Source organism: Apteryx rowi, unplaced genomic scaffold (assembly GCF_003343035.1).
Source record: "Apteryx rowi isolate R43461 unplaced genomic scaffold, aptRow1 scaffold_241, whole genome shotgun sequence".
NCBI classification, from domain to species: domain Eukaryota; kingdom Metazoa; phylum Chordata; class Aves; order Apterygiformes; family Apterygidae; genus Apteryx; species Apteryx rowi.
Window position 1 is genome coordinate 451,428 of NW_020448764.1, and position 17,781 is coordinate 469,208.

Sequence of the window (17,781 nt, forward strand, 5' to 3'; positions counted from 1 at the left end):
CCCTCCCCGGTAATTTAACGAAGCTCCGGAAAAAAAACGCTATTTACCAGGAGTGGGGTTCGAACCCACGCGGACATACGTCCATTGGATCTTAAGTCCAACGCCTTAACCACTCGGCCATCCTGGTACACAGAGACCGCACGCAGCCGCTCCTACATACAACGGCGACTTCGGCCGGCTCCCGGGCACCGACGACCCTCGGGGCAGCGCGACGGCCCCCTCCCCCGCCGCGCCCTCCCGCCTTTATTTCCAGCGCGGGAGGGCGCAGAGCGCGCGCGGGCGACCTCGCTCGGCAGCGGAGGGAGGCAGGCGGACGGGCGAGGAGCTGCCCCCACCTCGACGCCACGCCCCTCGGCCGCCGCGGGGCCGGGACGCGGCCCTCCCCCTCCCCCTTCGCCTCGCCTCCGGCGGGCGCCAGGGCCCGCGCGGGAAGAGGGCGGCGGGCGGCGCTCCCGGTGGGGGAGCGGGGGCGGTGCGCGGGGCCGGCGCGGGACTGCCCCTGAGGGGCGAGCGCGGCGCCGGGGCGGCAGCCGCACGGCCTCCCCCCACCCCCACCCGCACACACAGCCCCGGACCCACACACACCGCTGCGGGCACGCGGCGTGGGGGCCCGCCCGCACTGCGTGGGGGCAGGCACGCGCGCCCCCGCGCGCTGAGAGGGGCACGCGGCGTGGGGGCGCGTGTGCGCGCAGGCACCCTGCCGGGACAGGGACACGCTGCATGGGGGGCACAGGCGCAGACACGCCTCGTGGGGCACGCGCTGCACCGGCACTGCGTGAGGACCGCGTGAGTGCACACGCACACACAAAACTGGCGTGGGAGCACGCACTGTGGGGGGACACGGACGTGGACGCACACCCCCCCACACGCAAATGTGGCAATGCTGGGGGGGAGCCAGCACCTCCCTGCAACGTGGGAGCCACATCCTCCCCGCACGGCAGGAATATGCCCGTGTCCCTGCTCAGCTGTGCCAACGTGGCAGGGGCTTCGTGGCCGAAGTGGCACCTTAGATGTGGTCTGCGGAGAGGGGTGGCCATAACGTGCCACGTTAGTGGCGCTGGCTCAGAACGGTCAGCGTTATCAGCAGGTGAAGAGTAGGGTATGAAACTTGTGGATTACTGCTCCACATTTGAGCAAGTTAGGTTTTGTCTGTGCTTTGCGCATTTTAGAAATGCTCTGGGCGGACTGTCAGCCGCTCTAAGGCAAGGAAAACTCTATGGTACCAATGGGGTTTATCACAGGAAATAAAAGAGCTGTTGAGAAATCGCTCCAGTAATGCTCAATAATGAAGAAACTGTGAGACCACCAAAGAAGAAAACAGCTCCACTCTTTTTATTTTCTTGACAATACTGCCTGTTGAAATGTCAACTGGTCAATGATTTTGGGATAAATTAGTCTTACCTGATGACATTTTGCTTATTCCTATCCATTTGTTTTCTAGAATATATGTTCCCTTCCTAATAGAAGAAAAAAAAAGCCAACAAAATCCAAGGCTATTAATTCTGCTTCATTAGGAGGAAAATATTGCAGAGGAAAAATTCCTTCCCAATTACCACTGTATGCCAAATCTACAAAAGCGCGTGTTAATGACATCCCTGGTTAGTGGCCAGAACTGCCTGGCTTCAGAAGGGAATGGAAAAATGACCCATCTCTGCCCTTCCCTCCTTGCTGGCTCCTGTTCTTGCCTTCTTTGCTGTCCATTTTCCAGAGGAGAAAGTGGACATGCTCCATCCCACCAGACCTTACAATGTTTGATCTACCCCTGCATGGTGAGAGACAAATGCTTGATACTACACAGGTTGAGCATATTGAACTGTGATGACTTCCAGCAATTTATAGAAGATGTGAAAAGGCAATCTCCCTTTTGAATAAGTAAAATGTGAGTACACAACTCACTCGGTTGTTTTAAACCATGGTTGTAGGTGGCTTTCTTTAGGAAAGGAGTCTGGGCCTTAAATTTACAGAATACAGACGTGCTCAGGTGCCTAACCTCTTGAGCTATTGGTGCTCAGAGCCATGCCCTAAGTTAGCTATGCTTGTGAATGAAATAGTTCTCTCATAAAATAAAAGCAGATTGTTAACATTTTACATACATGAAAAACAGATGCTAACACCCTCTTTTTTCTTAAGTTTATCCACGCTCTGGAGCCCACCGGTGAAAGAACTTCTCTCTGACTAAAATTTACTAGACTATATTATTTGCTGGAAATAGGCATCAGACCATAACTACTACTGTTCCCTGTTCAGTATGGTCATGCCTTTGAGCAAATGTACCTAGGAGAGAAATGTCATCAGTTAGGTGGTCTCATTCTATATTCATGGCTAAAATTATTTGAGAGACATAGTAAACTGTTACTTTTTCCTATTACGACTTTCTGTATGCTCTTCCTTGGTTAAGAGGAAACTGATTCTCTTATAGCATGAGTTCAGCCATGTTTTGATGACCAGTTATGCTAAACCATGCTGTGACACATCCTCTCAGAGTTTTCTGCTTCTGAGATCAGATGCTCTTCAGAAAGCAGCTGCATTAAAAAGGCTTCCGGACCAGGCCATGATCACTTCTAACCTCTCGTCAAGGCAATAGCATTACTGAAGTAACTGCGTAAAATGTTGAGGACTTTGTTGGAGACGGGAAGTTTTTACAAAGAGGACAACAGAGCAGAATGTAACGTTTCACTTGATTTAAGAGAAATAAGAGTTAAGACAAACTTCCTAACAACAACAAGAATTTAAATCTGGAACGCATTATCCAAGGAAACTGTGGAATCCTGATCTGTAGGAATTTTTAAGAACAAGTTGTTAGTCAAGCATCTATACAGGGTGGTCCTGGCATGCTGGTCCTGCCACAGAATTGACCAAGGGGCAAAAAAAAACCCAAAAAAACCCCTCGTGATTCTGCTGGCTGCTATTGGCTTTAACTCAATTATCATTAAAAAATTATTTAATATGATAGAAAGATAGAAGAAGATATATCTATGACTGCCTTCTTACATATTAGAACTAAAGAAACAAATACAATGGCTTCATGTGAAAATCACGTTACATATGAAATAGATTAGCTGTAATGACCACATACATTATCTATTAAATGACTATGTTTCCTGTCTTAATCATATGTTTGATATTTTCCTAAAGATATAAACACAACCATGTGTAGCTCTTTCCTCTGTCAAACCACTTCCAAATATCTGCTATGGTTCAAAAATCAAGAGAACCTATTTTGTTTTCAAAAAACTGTAAAATATAGCTCAGGCTGTGCTTTCAAAAGAGAATGTTTGTAATGTAGGTTGTCCTCCTCAGATTAGATCAGCAACAGTTTGGCTTAGCAACTCAGTTCAGCCACAGGTTTTCTGCTCTAAAATTTTRAACAGTTATCTGTGACTTAAACTAAGAGCTGTACCTTTAATTCAAGAAGTTCTCCCTAAGACACTTGCCAGCGAGATGCCCAGTCAAGTGTGTCTGTAGCCTAAGTCCTTCATGTTGGAGTAACAAAGGTTCCACTTCCATTTCTCTAAAATAATTCCTATGTTTCAAAGGAAAAGTAGTACACATACACATATCCACTTATCCGGCAGTTCAGCATTATATACCATTATGCTTTGTAATAAGGGATTTTTCGCTCTTTAAGCAATGCTCTCTTACATTTTAAGGAGCAGGGTGTGCCTGGTTGTCAGTTCTCCTTTCTCATCATCAGAAAGATCTGATGTTCTTGTTTTTTCATGAAGCTTCTGCTACTTTAAGTAGGAAAAAAAAAAAAATTAACGGCAGCCCTAAAAGCTACAGCAGCCCCTCTGATGTTGTAATGACCTCTCTCTTCAATTCAGCTGTATGATTTGTTACATCGTGGACTGGAAAAAAAATGTATACAATATGCTCCTTGCATCTCCATAGGAATAGTGTTGACTTTAAGAATGAAAAGGCTGCTTTCCTTTGCAAGCATGAAGCCATCCATTCTGCTGCTTCTTTTATTAGTATGTAAATGTATTATCGAGCTACTTTTATCATCTTCTTCCACTCATCCTGTGTGACATTATTCTTTGCAACTACAGTGTGGTCAGTTTTTTTAAAAAGTCTGTTTAACTGTGACTAGGCAAGTTCATGGACTGGTAAAACTTGAGTTCTTACACAACTCAACAATAGAAAAAAACCCACAGTATTAAGCAATGAACACATGCTTACAATGAAGAGAATGGTTTCTTTAGTTACTAAAGTAATTTTTCAAGTATCTCTACTTTACAACGGAACTGAAAAATGGTTTTAAAGGGCTCCAAGCTGGTATTTCARTGATTCTTAGATCTAGTTTCATCCTCACAGCAACAGCCTAGAGAGATAAGGCCTCTAATTACATTTTTCCTCATGCTTCCACTCTCTCCGTGTGCCTCAAGTTGGACACAAGATTTGAATATAAGCTTCACACTTCTARTAATGAAATCATTAAGATTTCTCAGAACTGCAAGAGTAAATTTGCATTTTTTCTTGCAGTAGAGAATCATATTAGAATATATGAAACCTTTTTTCATGTTTTTTACAGGAAAAAATTATGGTAAGTCTGTCTCAATATGCAATACACTTGACTTACTGTGGCAGCAAATACTAGGAGGACATTTTCTTCAGGCACTGTCTAACTTCCTTTCACCAACTTAACAGTTTAGTCACGTAGCTTTTAAACTAAACTCACAATGTAAGAAACCCTTCAAGAATTGCTGCTTCAAGGTACAACATTGCATTTTCAGTTTTTATTATTAAATATTTTATTGCATTTGTAGACATACATATGTGCAAAAAAGAAACAACAACAAAAAAAGATTTACACATCTTTATCAAAGCATTGGTGAGTGCCAAGAATATACAGACCAAATAAAATACATAGTTTATTCCTCTTTGATTTATGCCCACATTCTGACCCTCTGAGTTGTAGGATGTTTCTCTTCAAATGCACAGTTCCATTGACTTGAATGGCAGTACCCATGGAGTAAAATGACTTTGTCTTCTTGAGTAACACCACAGGAGTAGTAATGGTGCCAGCTCAAAACCCTCCTTTATCCCACTTCAGGTATGGATTTTGAGTTGTTTGAGAGGTCCTCAAGCAAGCGTAATACCGATGTCATTAGGACATCATTGAATACCAAAATATCTTCTAGTTTAGAAGATCAATGTTTCTCACTCTTCCATGTTATCACAGACAGGTGCTTCAACTAAAGAGGCTTTCACTTTCTGAAAAGTGTTCTATATCTATTTAGCTTCTATTGGTGTGAAAAGGCCTGTCTGGCAAAGAAGCATTTCCCACTAGGATATGAAAGCTTGGAAGTTGAAATTATTTCACTGTTTTGTTACATTAATATAAATAATAAGAAATGGTGGGGTTTGGTGTTTTTTTTTTTTTAACATATAAAATTAGTGTGCAAAAGACCAAAAAGGAGAAGTTTAATTGTGATTGGTGCGGGAAGATGGCTATGCACACTTCCCGATGAAAACTCCCAAATACAAAATATTTGAAATGTTTAAATATATTTATTAAAATACGTATAAATAGGATCAGAGTTAAAATAAAAGTCACTAACTTTTGAAAAAATGTCCTGCATTAATTCAAAGGATAGCAATAGATCACAGTGTATCAGGAAGCCACGCAGAAATACTATAGTTGGAAAACCTCCAGAAGTAGGACCTAAAATCACTCCCAAGAACTTATGAATACATGCTTCACTGACAATGCTCAGTGGTTTCTAGGGTTGCAAATATTTTCTATTTCCTCCTTACATTCCAAACCTACTGTAGCCAGAGCCCCCTTGGCTCTTTCTTGGAGGAAAAGAGAGATTGTTTTAAGCTTGAAAAAAAGAATTGAAATGACATTAAAATGTTGTTGTCTTTCTTCTTCAGGTATACTGAAGAAACATGTCTGTTTTCTTTTGCACATGGGAGAACAGTGAAATTCAATAATAATAAATTTAATCCTTCACATTATTTAAAATATATAAAAATATTAAATCAATGCTTATAAAAATAAAAGTCTACTGATGGGGTAATCCTTCCACTAAACTACAAACATTTATGTGCCAGCACAAAAGACTCTAAACTGTTGTATTTTTATGGGTGCTTCTACAGAAGGTCACTGCATGCATCTTTCTACTGGCTGAAGTGTTACTTGGCAGAAAAATATATTAGGAGCTTAAAGGCTTGGCAGYTTTGAAATTAAGAGTATCGGACAGTGGTTCAATTTAAAAAAGAGTCAGTGAGATGCCACAATTTTGCAGTGCTTCTAGCAAGGTTGTGGGGGTTCAAAATGCAGAAAATCAATCGCTTACACACAAACAGAGCAAAAGGTACTTATAATTTAACATGCAGTTTACTCTTGTTAAGGCCAGTGAAAAATGAAAATCAAGTTGAAACTGAAACTAGTTCTGTGTCTTCTGCTAAACTAACAGGCCCAATATTTTGTCAAATGAACAGCGCAAAATCTGCTCCAGTATTTGCATCAAGCAAGCTCCAAACTAGTTAAAATTCAAAACTTCTGATTCTATGGTGTATTGTGTCACCACAGGCAGTAAGTCTGCACCGCCTGCAGTTTCACTTTGACAAATAAGAATAAAGTTACTTCTACAGAATTTCTTATTTTCCCTGGGCCAAGCTATCAGCCCATCATTCATTCTTCTTTATTGCCTATCTGAAACAAGTATCATTGCACAGATGTCTTCTAAATACTTGCACCTCTAGTTACACTAACAGAATACATCTCAAAACAAATAGAAAATAGTTTTATCAACATTTCTAGTAGCCCATAAACAGGAGTACCTTCAGCGCATTCAAGAAAAAGGCAAACAAACAAAACACCACCACGCAATAACCCCTCACAGTTCTAGGGGTTGCCATTAAAGAAAAATTGCTGGAAAGATTTTGAAGACATTCAAGTCGGTCAGCGATAGCTTCAGCAGGATAATCACCTTCTGCAACACGATAAGCAGCAGCAGAGGATTGTTCTGAGAGGGTGTTTTCTTCTGTATTCTAAAGCTTTTTTCACTTGTTCTTTAGCTTCTCCAACATAGTCCTCAACATTTTGCATATTTAGCTCAATGATGTCAAAGGTGTCTGCCTGTTCCTCCACTAGCAGGGCCACCTGCAGAAAGAGCTCGTGAACTTCCTTGATGCGACTTTCTAACTTCACCAGTTCTTTATGACGTGTCTCTATTTCATTCAAGGCTGAGCGAGCCCCCTTAACATCCGACAGGAGATTCTCAGAGAAGACATCCCACTTGCCTTGCTCAATCATCTCCTCAATCTGTTTGCCAGAAACATCTTTGCCCATAATCTCTAGCTGCCGCTGAATCCGAATCTTGCAGTTCTCCCGTTGGTTCATCTCTGTTGCATTGTACTCAAACATGGCTTCCTGAAAGGCGTGCATGAGGTCAACATAATGGTTCTTTGCTACCCTGGCAATGACGGATGTGACACCATATTTTGTTACTGCATCTTCGCTGAAATCTCTCATTACTTGGAGTTTCCTATGGATGCCTTCTCCACGGGCCTTGATGTCTCTGGCAATACTATTAGTATCTCGTTTGATGCTACTAAGACGACGCATGGAAGTAAGGAAGCGGTTGTTTTGTTTTCTAAGCCTCTTGACATCCTCTTTTAGATGGCTATTTTCTGTCCGGATGCTCTGTATGTCTTTATGAAGAGTTGCCAAGGCATAATCAGTCTCATAGAGGAGAGTATCATGGGGTGAATTTTCATAATCCTCACTATCAGGAAACTGTTCATTATGTAACCTGGCAAATTCATGCAGCTCATTTAGCCGGTCTTTCATCCTGCCTGTAAACAGAGAAATAAGAAAAGGAGGAAAAAAGTAAATAAAACATTGGTTTACAGGGGCTGAAAGTTCACAGCTAATCCTACATGAAAGAAACCCAAAATACCATATTTTAAATTTGTTCATGGTATTTCATATAGTAATGAATCTCCGATCCAAAACTGTGGTGCTAGAGTACCCTTCTAGAAACTACAAAGCTTAGAAACTTAAAAAATGCAAGACAGAAGACAACCAATCCTGGAAACAAATCCAAAAGAGTAGTAAGACGATCTACAACCCCTAAAAACTCCAGTCTTTTACTTGGAGGAAAAAAAACCCCAAAACTTGTGAGCAAATGATAGGAAGCATTCAGTTATCAGTATGTGTAGCCAGCCCTTCATTACATCAACTACCCCAAATTACAGGTCCTTTCATTCTAAGCTTGCTTTTCCTGGAGGAAGGGTATAAGTCTCTCAGGAACAGGAATAACATTTACCAATATAGTTTGGAAATAAAAGTTTCAAGGAATGGCGTGGAAAGCAATATGAAAGTATTTTCGAAAAACAAACAAGTTAGCGTCCTCAGATACTATCATTGATCACAGTGCACTAGGCATCAAGCAAAATAACACAGTAATAGCAGCATTTTGTAAGTAAAACCAACTAACCAACCCTTCTTCATTTTTGTACCATGGAAACACCCCACTGAAGGGATAAAGTACCACAGTTGTTATAGATTAAGATCTGTTTTCTGCGTTTGCCACAGACATACTGGATTACAGATTTCACTACAACAGCAACAAAATGAGTAATCTCTACAGACCAGTTACATGGTAATGAAACATAAATCTCCTTTAAGCATGCTGTTTACTTGAAACTCTAGACTTAAAATCTTTATAGAAAGGAAATCCGAAAGCTTCAGCAAGAATCTTGTATTAAGTGTTTACAGCAAGCAGGAAGCTGAAAATTTCCCATCACAAAAGCTGTACATCCCATGACATCATTTAAATTATTAAGAAAGAGAACTAAATTAAGAAGCAACATCAAGCATGACATCCCCTAGATATCTGTATCTGGAAGATTCATTTTTGTTTTTCAAGGAATTAACTATCCTCACAAGCCTTTACAAACATGTTATCCACTGTGAATGCATCCATTCATAGGGTCTCCAGGTTAAGAAAATCCCATGTGAACATACCCAGGATAATTGACCTAGATCCAATGTGAATTAAGAATGTAAATTTATGATCTGTTTCATGGGATTGATGGATGTATTAAAGAGGTTGTGGAAGAGACAGAAAAAAGATTCCATCACWGACACAGTGTCTTGGGCTGGCATAGTTAAACAGGCTATATATTGGTCTTAGGAAGTGTCCTGATTATGATCACATTTATACTTGTGCAAAAAGTGAATTTTAACTTTAACCAACACTTTTCCAAGCAATACAAACCAAGAAAGTTCATTAATATCCTGAGAGAAGAACATTCATGTAGGAATCCATACACGTAAAATAGATCTCTTTGACTTTAAACCATAAGCCACATAGATGCAACTCAATCATACGGAGAAAGCGTTAGAAAATGAAAGGTTTTCCATCTCCTCTCTCAGCATTAATAAAAATCAAGATTTTTTTGCTTCATGCTGCAAAAACACCAAGATGAAAAATCCCCATCTAAAAAGGAAATAAAAATGTGGGAGGAGCGCTGAAGACAGGTTTACTTAACTTTAAAGCTGCACAGCGAAGTTTACCTAGAGGCACTGCTGCAAGAACATCTACCCTTCATGTATGGAATAGTTAGTGGGACATTTCTAGAATGCATGGAAGAAAAGGAACAGGCAAAGAGGCATCTAGCAATCTCAGGATTATTTAGATCTCTTCTGGTCACCAATTGTTTCTCAGATGCCTTTCACCTGAAATGTAAATGTGGTTCTGAAAACCTGGCACAGTTCCTAGTCTGACTGCATTCCTGACCCTTACTGGCTTCCTTAGAGCTTATGATCCTCCCCTGGAAATGCCATGTGTTGTGTTCAGCAGTTTATTCTTTTTATGTTTTGCATCTACATTTGGAAACAGCAACCAGTGTTTATTATGACCAAACCTTAAAATGACTATCCACAGCAGCAAAATGCCATTCATGTAGAACTAAATCATTTCAAAGCAGTGTGTGTGCAGGCCTATGTTACCTCAGTTCTTACAATTCCTAATAAATTTCATCAGATTCTCTAAAAAAAATCTCCATGGAGAGCAGTCTGACAACYGGCTCATCAATAATCATGTTTTATTTTTGTGCCTGAAAAAAGTGGTGCACCACTTCTCTGGAAAAATGTGTGAAGAATGTTTAGATCTAAGAGGTACTGTACTGCATCTTGTTGTTCCAAACTTCAGGGAATATAGGCATCTAAAACTTCCAATAATTTTAATCCAGAGATGCTCTCGAGTATGTATGAAACTTATATGGAGAATCTGGTACAAACATAATAAATCATTTTTGTTTGTTCAATATTTAAGCAAGAGCTCTAGGACAAGAGTGGGGAAAGTTTACATTTAAATAGAAAACCACACTGAGTGAGAACTCCTGCACAATAACCTCAATTTTGTAGGAAAAAATCTATACTTCCTTTCCCCCACCCCCAGAAGAGTAACCTTGTGATTTGTCTTCCTCATCCACAACTATTTTAAGGTGTTAGATAAAATAAAGATAAGCAGATATAGAGAAGTAAATGCATAGTAAATCACAGAATGAAAATACCATTGCTGTAGTAAGTTAATGTGTATACTAATTCTATAACATCCCTGTAAAAATACCTCTAACATTTTTTTTAATGCAGCATGAAGATTAAAAGGTCAAGTGTTAAAAGAAAAGTAAGGAGCAGTCAAGTGTAGTCTCAGATTGCACTGTGATGTTGTGTACAAACAGGAAGATGATGCAATTAAACACTGGCCTATGTACTATCACTTCCACTGAGTCTCTGCCTATGGTCTGTATGTGCTGAATAAAAGTTGTGCAACGTAAAATTTAATATTCATCATTCAGTTTATGGCCAGATATCTCATTCACTATGTTACTACTGTTCATTTGTTCAGGGCTTTCTCCAATGATATCCTTGGAATGCTTCATAAACTCTGAATAATCTTTTGGAGAAAGGCAGTGCTAACAGCCCATTTTACAAACAGGGATTTCAGGAAAGAATGATTGAGGATAAAACTATTACTCTTGATGAGTTATGATGACAACTTAAGACACCTGCAGCATAGTTCTTTGTATTTCTTAAGTTCAGAAGTCAGCTCCCTCTGACTTCAGTCACTGCTGCAAGCCTCAGGCACTTTGCTGAGTAAGATCCCAAAGTAAGAAGCTGGACATGAACAAATGAACACGTGAATCTAGCAACTTGTGACAAGTTCGGCTCCAATCATGCATACAGCATCGCTCAGGAACTCTGTGATCCAATAGGATCCAATTCTAAATATGCACAATGGGATGAATTTAAAGTTGCACTGACAATCTTCAGCCTGGGATTTCCCAGCTTCTGAATGCTTAGCTCTAAAAGCCTACATTTTTTGAATACACATACCAAAAATTACATTCAAGGTGATTAGGGTCTTTTAACTCTGCATTGAGGACCTGTAGCAGTCAGGGTAATGGCTCCACAGGTAAAGTGACCACACTTCTGTCTTAACAAATGGATGCTCTCTCTTCAAGTCTGACTTCAGAGCCCTGCACAATCAGTGACTTTTTTATAAGCCACCTCTTCCATTCTTCCTGAGTCTGTCCCTTTCTATTTCTAAAGTGCATCCCCAAGCCTGCTTCCCACCTTATCCTTACCTTTTCAAGTAAGATGCTCTTTCTTATCTACATACAGTGCCTGGACAGAATGGAGAACAGGAAGAGAATGTCTTTCTACCTGTATTTCAGCACTGTATCAGGCCACAAAGCACAAATTGCAGAGGAGACCTATTCAGCTTCATGCTAGAGCATGTTCAGTTGTTCTGTAGGTTGGCATTTGCAATATTTGGCCAGAGCACGGGACCTGTGAGGGAACAGAACATGTTTAGAGTTCAACCTTCTGACAACACCTTTTGCTCAAGGAACACGTTAAACTTACGTTGGGCATTTGCAAACTGCAGCTTTTAGAAACTTAGAATTTGGCAAAATTTTGCTAAATTTTCATATAGAAAAAAACAGGCTCAAATGCAATACCAGTACAGCAATCTTCCCCCATTTCAAATTCCTGTTTCAAGCAAAGGGGAACTATATCTTCCCAAGAAAGGATAAGGACTTCTGGGCATTCCCAGTGTCTGCGACAAAATCGATTATATATACCAAAACAAATGAACAAACAGCAATGGAAAAGCAGGGGCAACCAGGCAGCTGAAAAAAATCAGCTTAACTGATCAGTATTTAGAAAAGTTGATCTCCTTTATTAGATGTTATCAGTCAGGCAAGTTTAATTACATTTATTTACATGTTGATAGTGCTGCTTGTAATTAAAACAGCAACATTAATACATAAGACATCACTATTTGCTAGGAATAGGCTCAGCACTCATTCTTTAAAATCAGTGGCAATGCCCTTCCTAATATAGGGCCCCATGCAGCTGGGGTCCACTGACTGGAAAACAACCTGGTAGGAAAGGACCTGGGGCTGCTGCTGGTGGACACCAAGTTGAACATAAGCCAGCAATGCGCCCTTGCGGCAAAGAAGGCCAACAGCATCCTGGGCTGCATTAGCAAAAGCGTAGCCAGCGGGTCGAGAGAAGTAATTCCCTCCCTTCTCCTTGACACTTGAGAGACCGCATCTGGAGTGTGGTGTCCACTCTGGGGCTCCCCAGTGCAGGAGAGACATGGACACACTAGAGTGCATCCAGTGAAGGCCACCAGACTGGTCAGGGGGTTGGAGMACCTGCAATGTGGGGAAAGTCTGAGAGTTGGCATTGTTCAGCCTGGAAAACAGAAAGCTCAAGGGAGATCTTATTGCTGTCTGCAACTACTTAATGTGAGGGTATAGACTCTTCTTGGAGGTGCACAGTGACAGCATGAGAGGCAAYGGACCCAAGCAGGAACAAGAAAAATTCTGACCAAATAATTGGGGAAAACAAACAAACAAAAACACCTTTTATAAACACTGGAACAGAGGCCCAGAGAAGCTGTGAAATCTGCATCTTTGGACATAGTCAAAACTCAACTGCACATAGCCCTCAGTAACCTGATCTAACAGGATGTGCTTTGAAGGGGCGTTGTTGGACCAGGTGATTTCCAGAGGTCCCTTCCAGTCTAAGTTATTCTATGATTCCGTGATTCAGCCTTAGGTTAAAAGTTTGGTGATTGGAATGTAAGAGCTAAACATATTCAACTGCTTGCACAGGGTTATTTAAGATGTATCTCCCACATTACAATTTCAGGGCACCAACTACTCTGTATTCTGGAATAACAGCCTGGAGAGTATAAATACCTTAATTCTGAGATTGTGTGTTTTAATAGGCTAGCTGTCAGTTTGATTTACTTCTAAAATACTGTAGATATTCGAACTGGAACATGTACTTCTGTGTTTGTGTTTTTTAGCTACATAAATCTGTCCTTGTAAAAATCAAGTGCCTTATGCAATTCATCATTGTGTATACACACACACACACACACAGAGAGAGAGAAAATACAGGCTAGGTTATGACTGCAAGGATTACAACTTCGAAGCCAGCTACCGACCAAGTATAGTCAGCTGAGGACATGTTCAGTATTCATCTCTTCATGTTAGCATGCTACTTCTTGGTATTAATCACCACTATGAATAGCTTTCCTATGATGCATGAGAAGGATGCAGACAATCCTGTTGCAGTAATACTGCAGCCATACAGAACTCTATGAAACATCTGACTTTAGACAGAAAAGGAGCTCCATTTTGAAAGTCAAAAACTTCAAATACACATAAAAACCCTTTCCAATAGCCTCACATACAAAGAGGAGTCCTGAACTCCTGTAATATAAAACGCCTGACAAAATAAGCCATTTGCAGTAATAGAATTTAGCAGTAAGGACACGTTATGCATACTACTGCAAGCGTTTATTTCCACTATGCTAATGTTTTGCATCCTGTTATCTGAGTAGAAATAACTTATTTCTACAGAAACAAGCTAGTTGCACACCTACATTTGTTTCAGCACTAACATCTGTATATCCATATCACTGAGTTTGGGGACAAAGGGTGAAATAACCCAGGATTTTCAGCATAGCATCCAGATTTATATCACAAGCAGCAGGGAAGGAAGCCAGTGTATGTTTCTTCTTACAGCCTTCATATAAGGCAGTTGCTAGTTAATACCAACTTGTGGATTAAGTCTAGGCAGTAATCTTTTCATTGATTCATACTCCTTGAGTAAGACCTTACAAGATGAAACTTACTTCAGTTGAAATAGCCTATTTGAGGAACAAAGGATATTTCAAAACCAGTCATTTGTAACTCATTTCTTTCACCTGCACTTCCCTTCTCCCTCCAAAGGTAAAAGGCAATACTTGCTCCACTGTGAACCCACATGGATCACCTGGGCTAATATCCTGTCGCTGAGTGACAGGTGCTATTGGTTGCATAACACATGACAGATGTGACACTGAACAGAGAGGAAATAACCTGCTCAGAGGCAGAGTTACATCACAGCCAACTGTGTATCAGCACATTCCAGTAGCTTCCCAAACTGTTTATGGACCACGCAGTACTGATGGGCATTAACTCAGATGGATTGGCCGAGCCTAGCACGCTCAGCTACAAGGCAAATAATCTGCTGCCGCTGAACAAAAGTTTGAATCATTTATAGGAAAAAAAGAAGTGTTAAATACAACTGAAGCCTTTCATTTAAGGGATGGAGTCTCAGATTTACTTGTTATTTTCTAGCATCCTTCTGTTTTGGAAACAACTGTTTTTTTGCAGATTGAATCATTTTGCCTGGTATCTATTTTCCAATAATAGATCAGACGATATTAACTTGGAGAACTGACTATTGTTTGCAATAGGTTTTCCTCTTGACAAAGGAGCTTCTAATTGACTCTTAGAGCAGAATGATCATAATCTTTTCAGACAACTTTTCCCCCTTCATCACTGGTGTAACTGTAGGCTTGAATCCCTCAAATCGCTTCTCTCTTTCTTGCTTCTCATCTACGAGAGCTTTAGGCAACACTAAAAGTCATAATCTAGTGATTAGGACACTGTGCCTTCTGCAGCTGTTTTACGATCACATCTGCATATTCTGCTCTAATATTAACCACTGTGACAGAGATCAGCATGTCCAAATCTTTTTCTAGCCTCACGGAAGGGAAGCTATCATTTGCTCTAGAGTTTCCTGTATTTGGCAATGTTTAAAAATATGCAAAATGTATTCAGGAGTGAAAAGATATCTGTTAACACTGAAGCACCAGTTAGAAAGCTACAGAAATCTAGCAAGAAGTGACAAATGTATCTGAAGAACATTAGACATTACCCTCTTCATATTGTAGTCAAAGCCTGTTTACAACAGAATACCTCTTTTATACTTTCAATCACACTAGCGGAAAGCATACACAATTGCAAATGTCTCAGGGCAGTTTCTTTCAAAAGCTTACATGAATTGTCAGCTTCTCTCTTCTCTTCTTCAAGAGCGTGATTCTATTTATTTTTTTTCTTACAGTGCAGCCTTTAAAAGGCCATACACATAATTATTCTCTGTCATGACACATAATTATTCTCTGTCATGTATTTTAGTCCCTCAGCTCAGCTAGGATCCCAACTACATGCTTTTTGTACCAGAACAAGTTTTTTATTACAAGCTGATATATTCTTTCCTACAAAGAAGGCTAGTTAAAAAGGCCTAGGGGGAAAAAAAATAACATTCTAATAGTTTGTTGCCTCTAACTCAATGTAATGAGGCAATAATTGCTTGAATATTGACTGCTTTTGTGATTCCTTTTTTGACTTGTCCATGTTTAACAGTGTTGGATCTCTTCAATACAAAGAACCCTAAATTGCTGCACCACAGCGTATTATATATTCCAGAATCTAGTATGCATCTCATAATTTCCAGACTTATTGCAGAAGATTACCTATCTTGGTATTTTCCATAGACTGGTTATCAGGTTTTCCACACACCTTTAACAAAACTAGAAGAAGCTGCTGGCATACATTAAATGCACACACGAAAGCCATTTCATTTTCCACATATTCATGAAGAGTCAGGCAAAAAACCTGAAGTTTAAGCTTCTTGTTACTACACAGTAGCACATACTAAGTAGATGCTACTCTTGCCTTGGAGAGGACAGTTTCCTGTATATAGGTTGGCTGCTAGTATTTACTGAGCTGTTTAGATTTCCTTTGGCGAGCTGTGGATCACCACTGCGAGTTTTCAGTGCTGGACAGGCAGTAAGATGACTTCTCGGTATCTTCTCTTGCATTTTTCTCATAAATCATACTGATGAGAAATTGCAACTATATTTGTTTCTGTTTGGTTTGTGGAGGCCAGTACCAGGGCAGTAGCCAGAAAGCTTTCTCCATCTTCACTGCACAGCCCATTAAAAAGTGTTAATCTTCACACATATCATTTGAACCCCTTCCTGAAATTGCTAACTCTCTTGAACGGTGATCATGTTTTTCTATTGAAGTATAAGTTAAGGACAGGAAAGTCTAATGCATATCCCAAATTTACCTACTTCATTTTACAAAGGGTACTAGACACAGAATAGAGTTAGCAACTTTAAGTTTTGAAAACCTGCTAAGTAAGTGGGATCGCTGAGACCTGCAAGCTCATTCTGATCAATTTTAATGTGCGCAGGTTTTTAAAAACAGAATGGTATTATAAAGAATAGATGAACATGTTTGTGATTGTATTTTACCAGAGGGGAAGAAAAAATTCCACCATAGTTCTCCATTCAGTACTCTGATATCTTATTTAGTGTATTGTAGGTTAACAGTATATCCTTTCTTCCTGCTTCCTGTGATAGGCAAAATTAAAGTCTTCAGGTGAAATTGGCCTTGCTAGAGACAAGGGGAGTATGTACTGTACCTCATCAGGCACATTATAGGGTTGCAAATAGTAACACAGAAACATAAGACTAGCATAAACAATGAGACAGCCATCCATGCATTTCTTGGCAATTACTACAGTTCAGTATCATTATGAGTCATTATGCGAGGAAACCAGACTATGCACTCACATGTAGTGCTGTTACTATAGTGCTTTGAGTATATACATTATCTAATTAATCACCTCAGCTTCCCTGAAACAGATTGGCTCAACTGAATAGCTATGTACATACCACATTTGTATAACTACTATTGCTACTACACAATGGTATTTGTAAATGATTAAGACATTGTATTGGCATCTGAGTAGAAAAATGAGGTTGCATGTGATCATCAGTCAGAAGCAACATGTTCTACAGACATTTTAAATTAGCACAACAGCATTTACTTCTGTAAATATACATATATGTACAGCTTACAATATAGTGTTACAATCTGAGATCTAGTACTCTACTTGGAAAAAGAAAAAAAACCTTTGAGATTAAAAAAGGGTTATTTTAATTGGTATTTAGTCAGGTGTATCAGTACACTTGAGGCCCAGTTCTAGGTTCTACTGCAAAATCTACACAACTGTAACAGGACCAAGACTCTTTCAGTCAGGAGATAATCCCCACAGCCACACATGCCTACCCACATCCTCAGCCCAGGGACATGCCAGGCACTAGAAGATTTTAGACAATTACTCTACATTACTTGGCAGCCCATTGGTGTTTACAGGCCTGTTCAAAGTACCAGTGAAGTTGAGACAAAGTACAAATGTAATTACAGATATGCTCTCCTTCTTTGCAGAGAAGGACCTGGGAGTGCTGGTGGACACCAAGTTAAGCATGAGGCAGCAATGTGCCCTTGTGGCCAAGAAGGCCAATGGTATCCTGGGCTGCATCAGGAAGAGTGTTGCCAGCAGGTCGAGGGAGGTGATCCTCCCCCTCTACTCAGCCCTGGTGAGGCCACATCTGGAGT

At 40.4% G+C, this 17,781-nt stretch overlaps 1 protein-coding gene and 1 non-coding gene across 4 annotated transcripts in view; both read right to left on the reverse strand.

The window, feature by feature from the left end:
- Nucleotides 1-44: 44 nt before the first annotated feature.
- On the reverse strand, nucleotides 45-127 carry TRNAL-UAA. The gene has a single exon. It is a non-coding gene; the product is annotated as a tRNA-Leu (tRNA).
- Nucleotides 128-4,802: 4,675 nt separating this feature from the next.
- The window catches only part of STX11 (syntaxin 11), a 17,028-nt gene continuing 4,049 nt past the window's right edge, over nucleotides 4,803-17,781 (reverse strand). The window contains exons 2-3 of one of the 3 annotated variants that reach the window (XM_026066510.1): nucleotides 11,687-11,812; nucleotides 4,803-7,806 (exon numbers count right to left, since the gene is read on the reverse strand). In XM_026066510.1, coding sequence (XP_025922295.1) covers nucleotides 6,935-7,801 — 867 coding nt within the window. In that variant the 5' untranslated portion in view covers nucleotides 7,802-7,806; nucleotides 11,687-11,812 and the 3' untranslated portion in view covers nucleotides 4,803-6,934. Of the gene's footprint in view, nucleotides 7,807-11,607; nucleotides 11,813-17,781 lie in introns of all 3 variants that reach the window. The other 2 variants (XM_026066509.1, XM_026066511.1) reach the window with 2 other exon arrangements.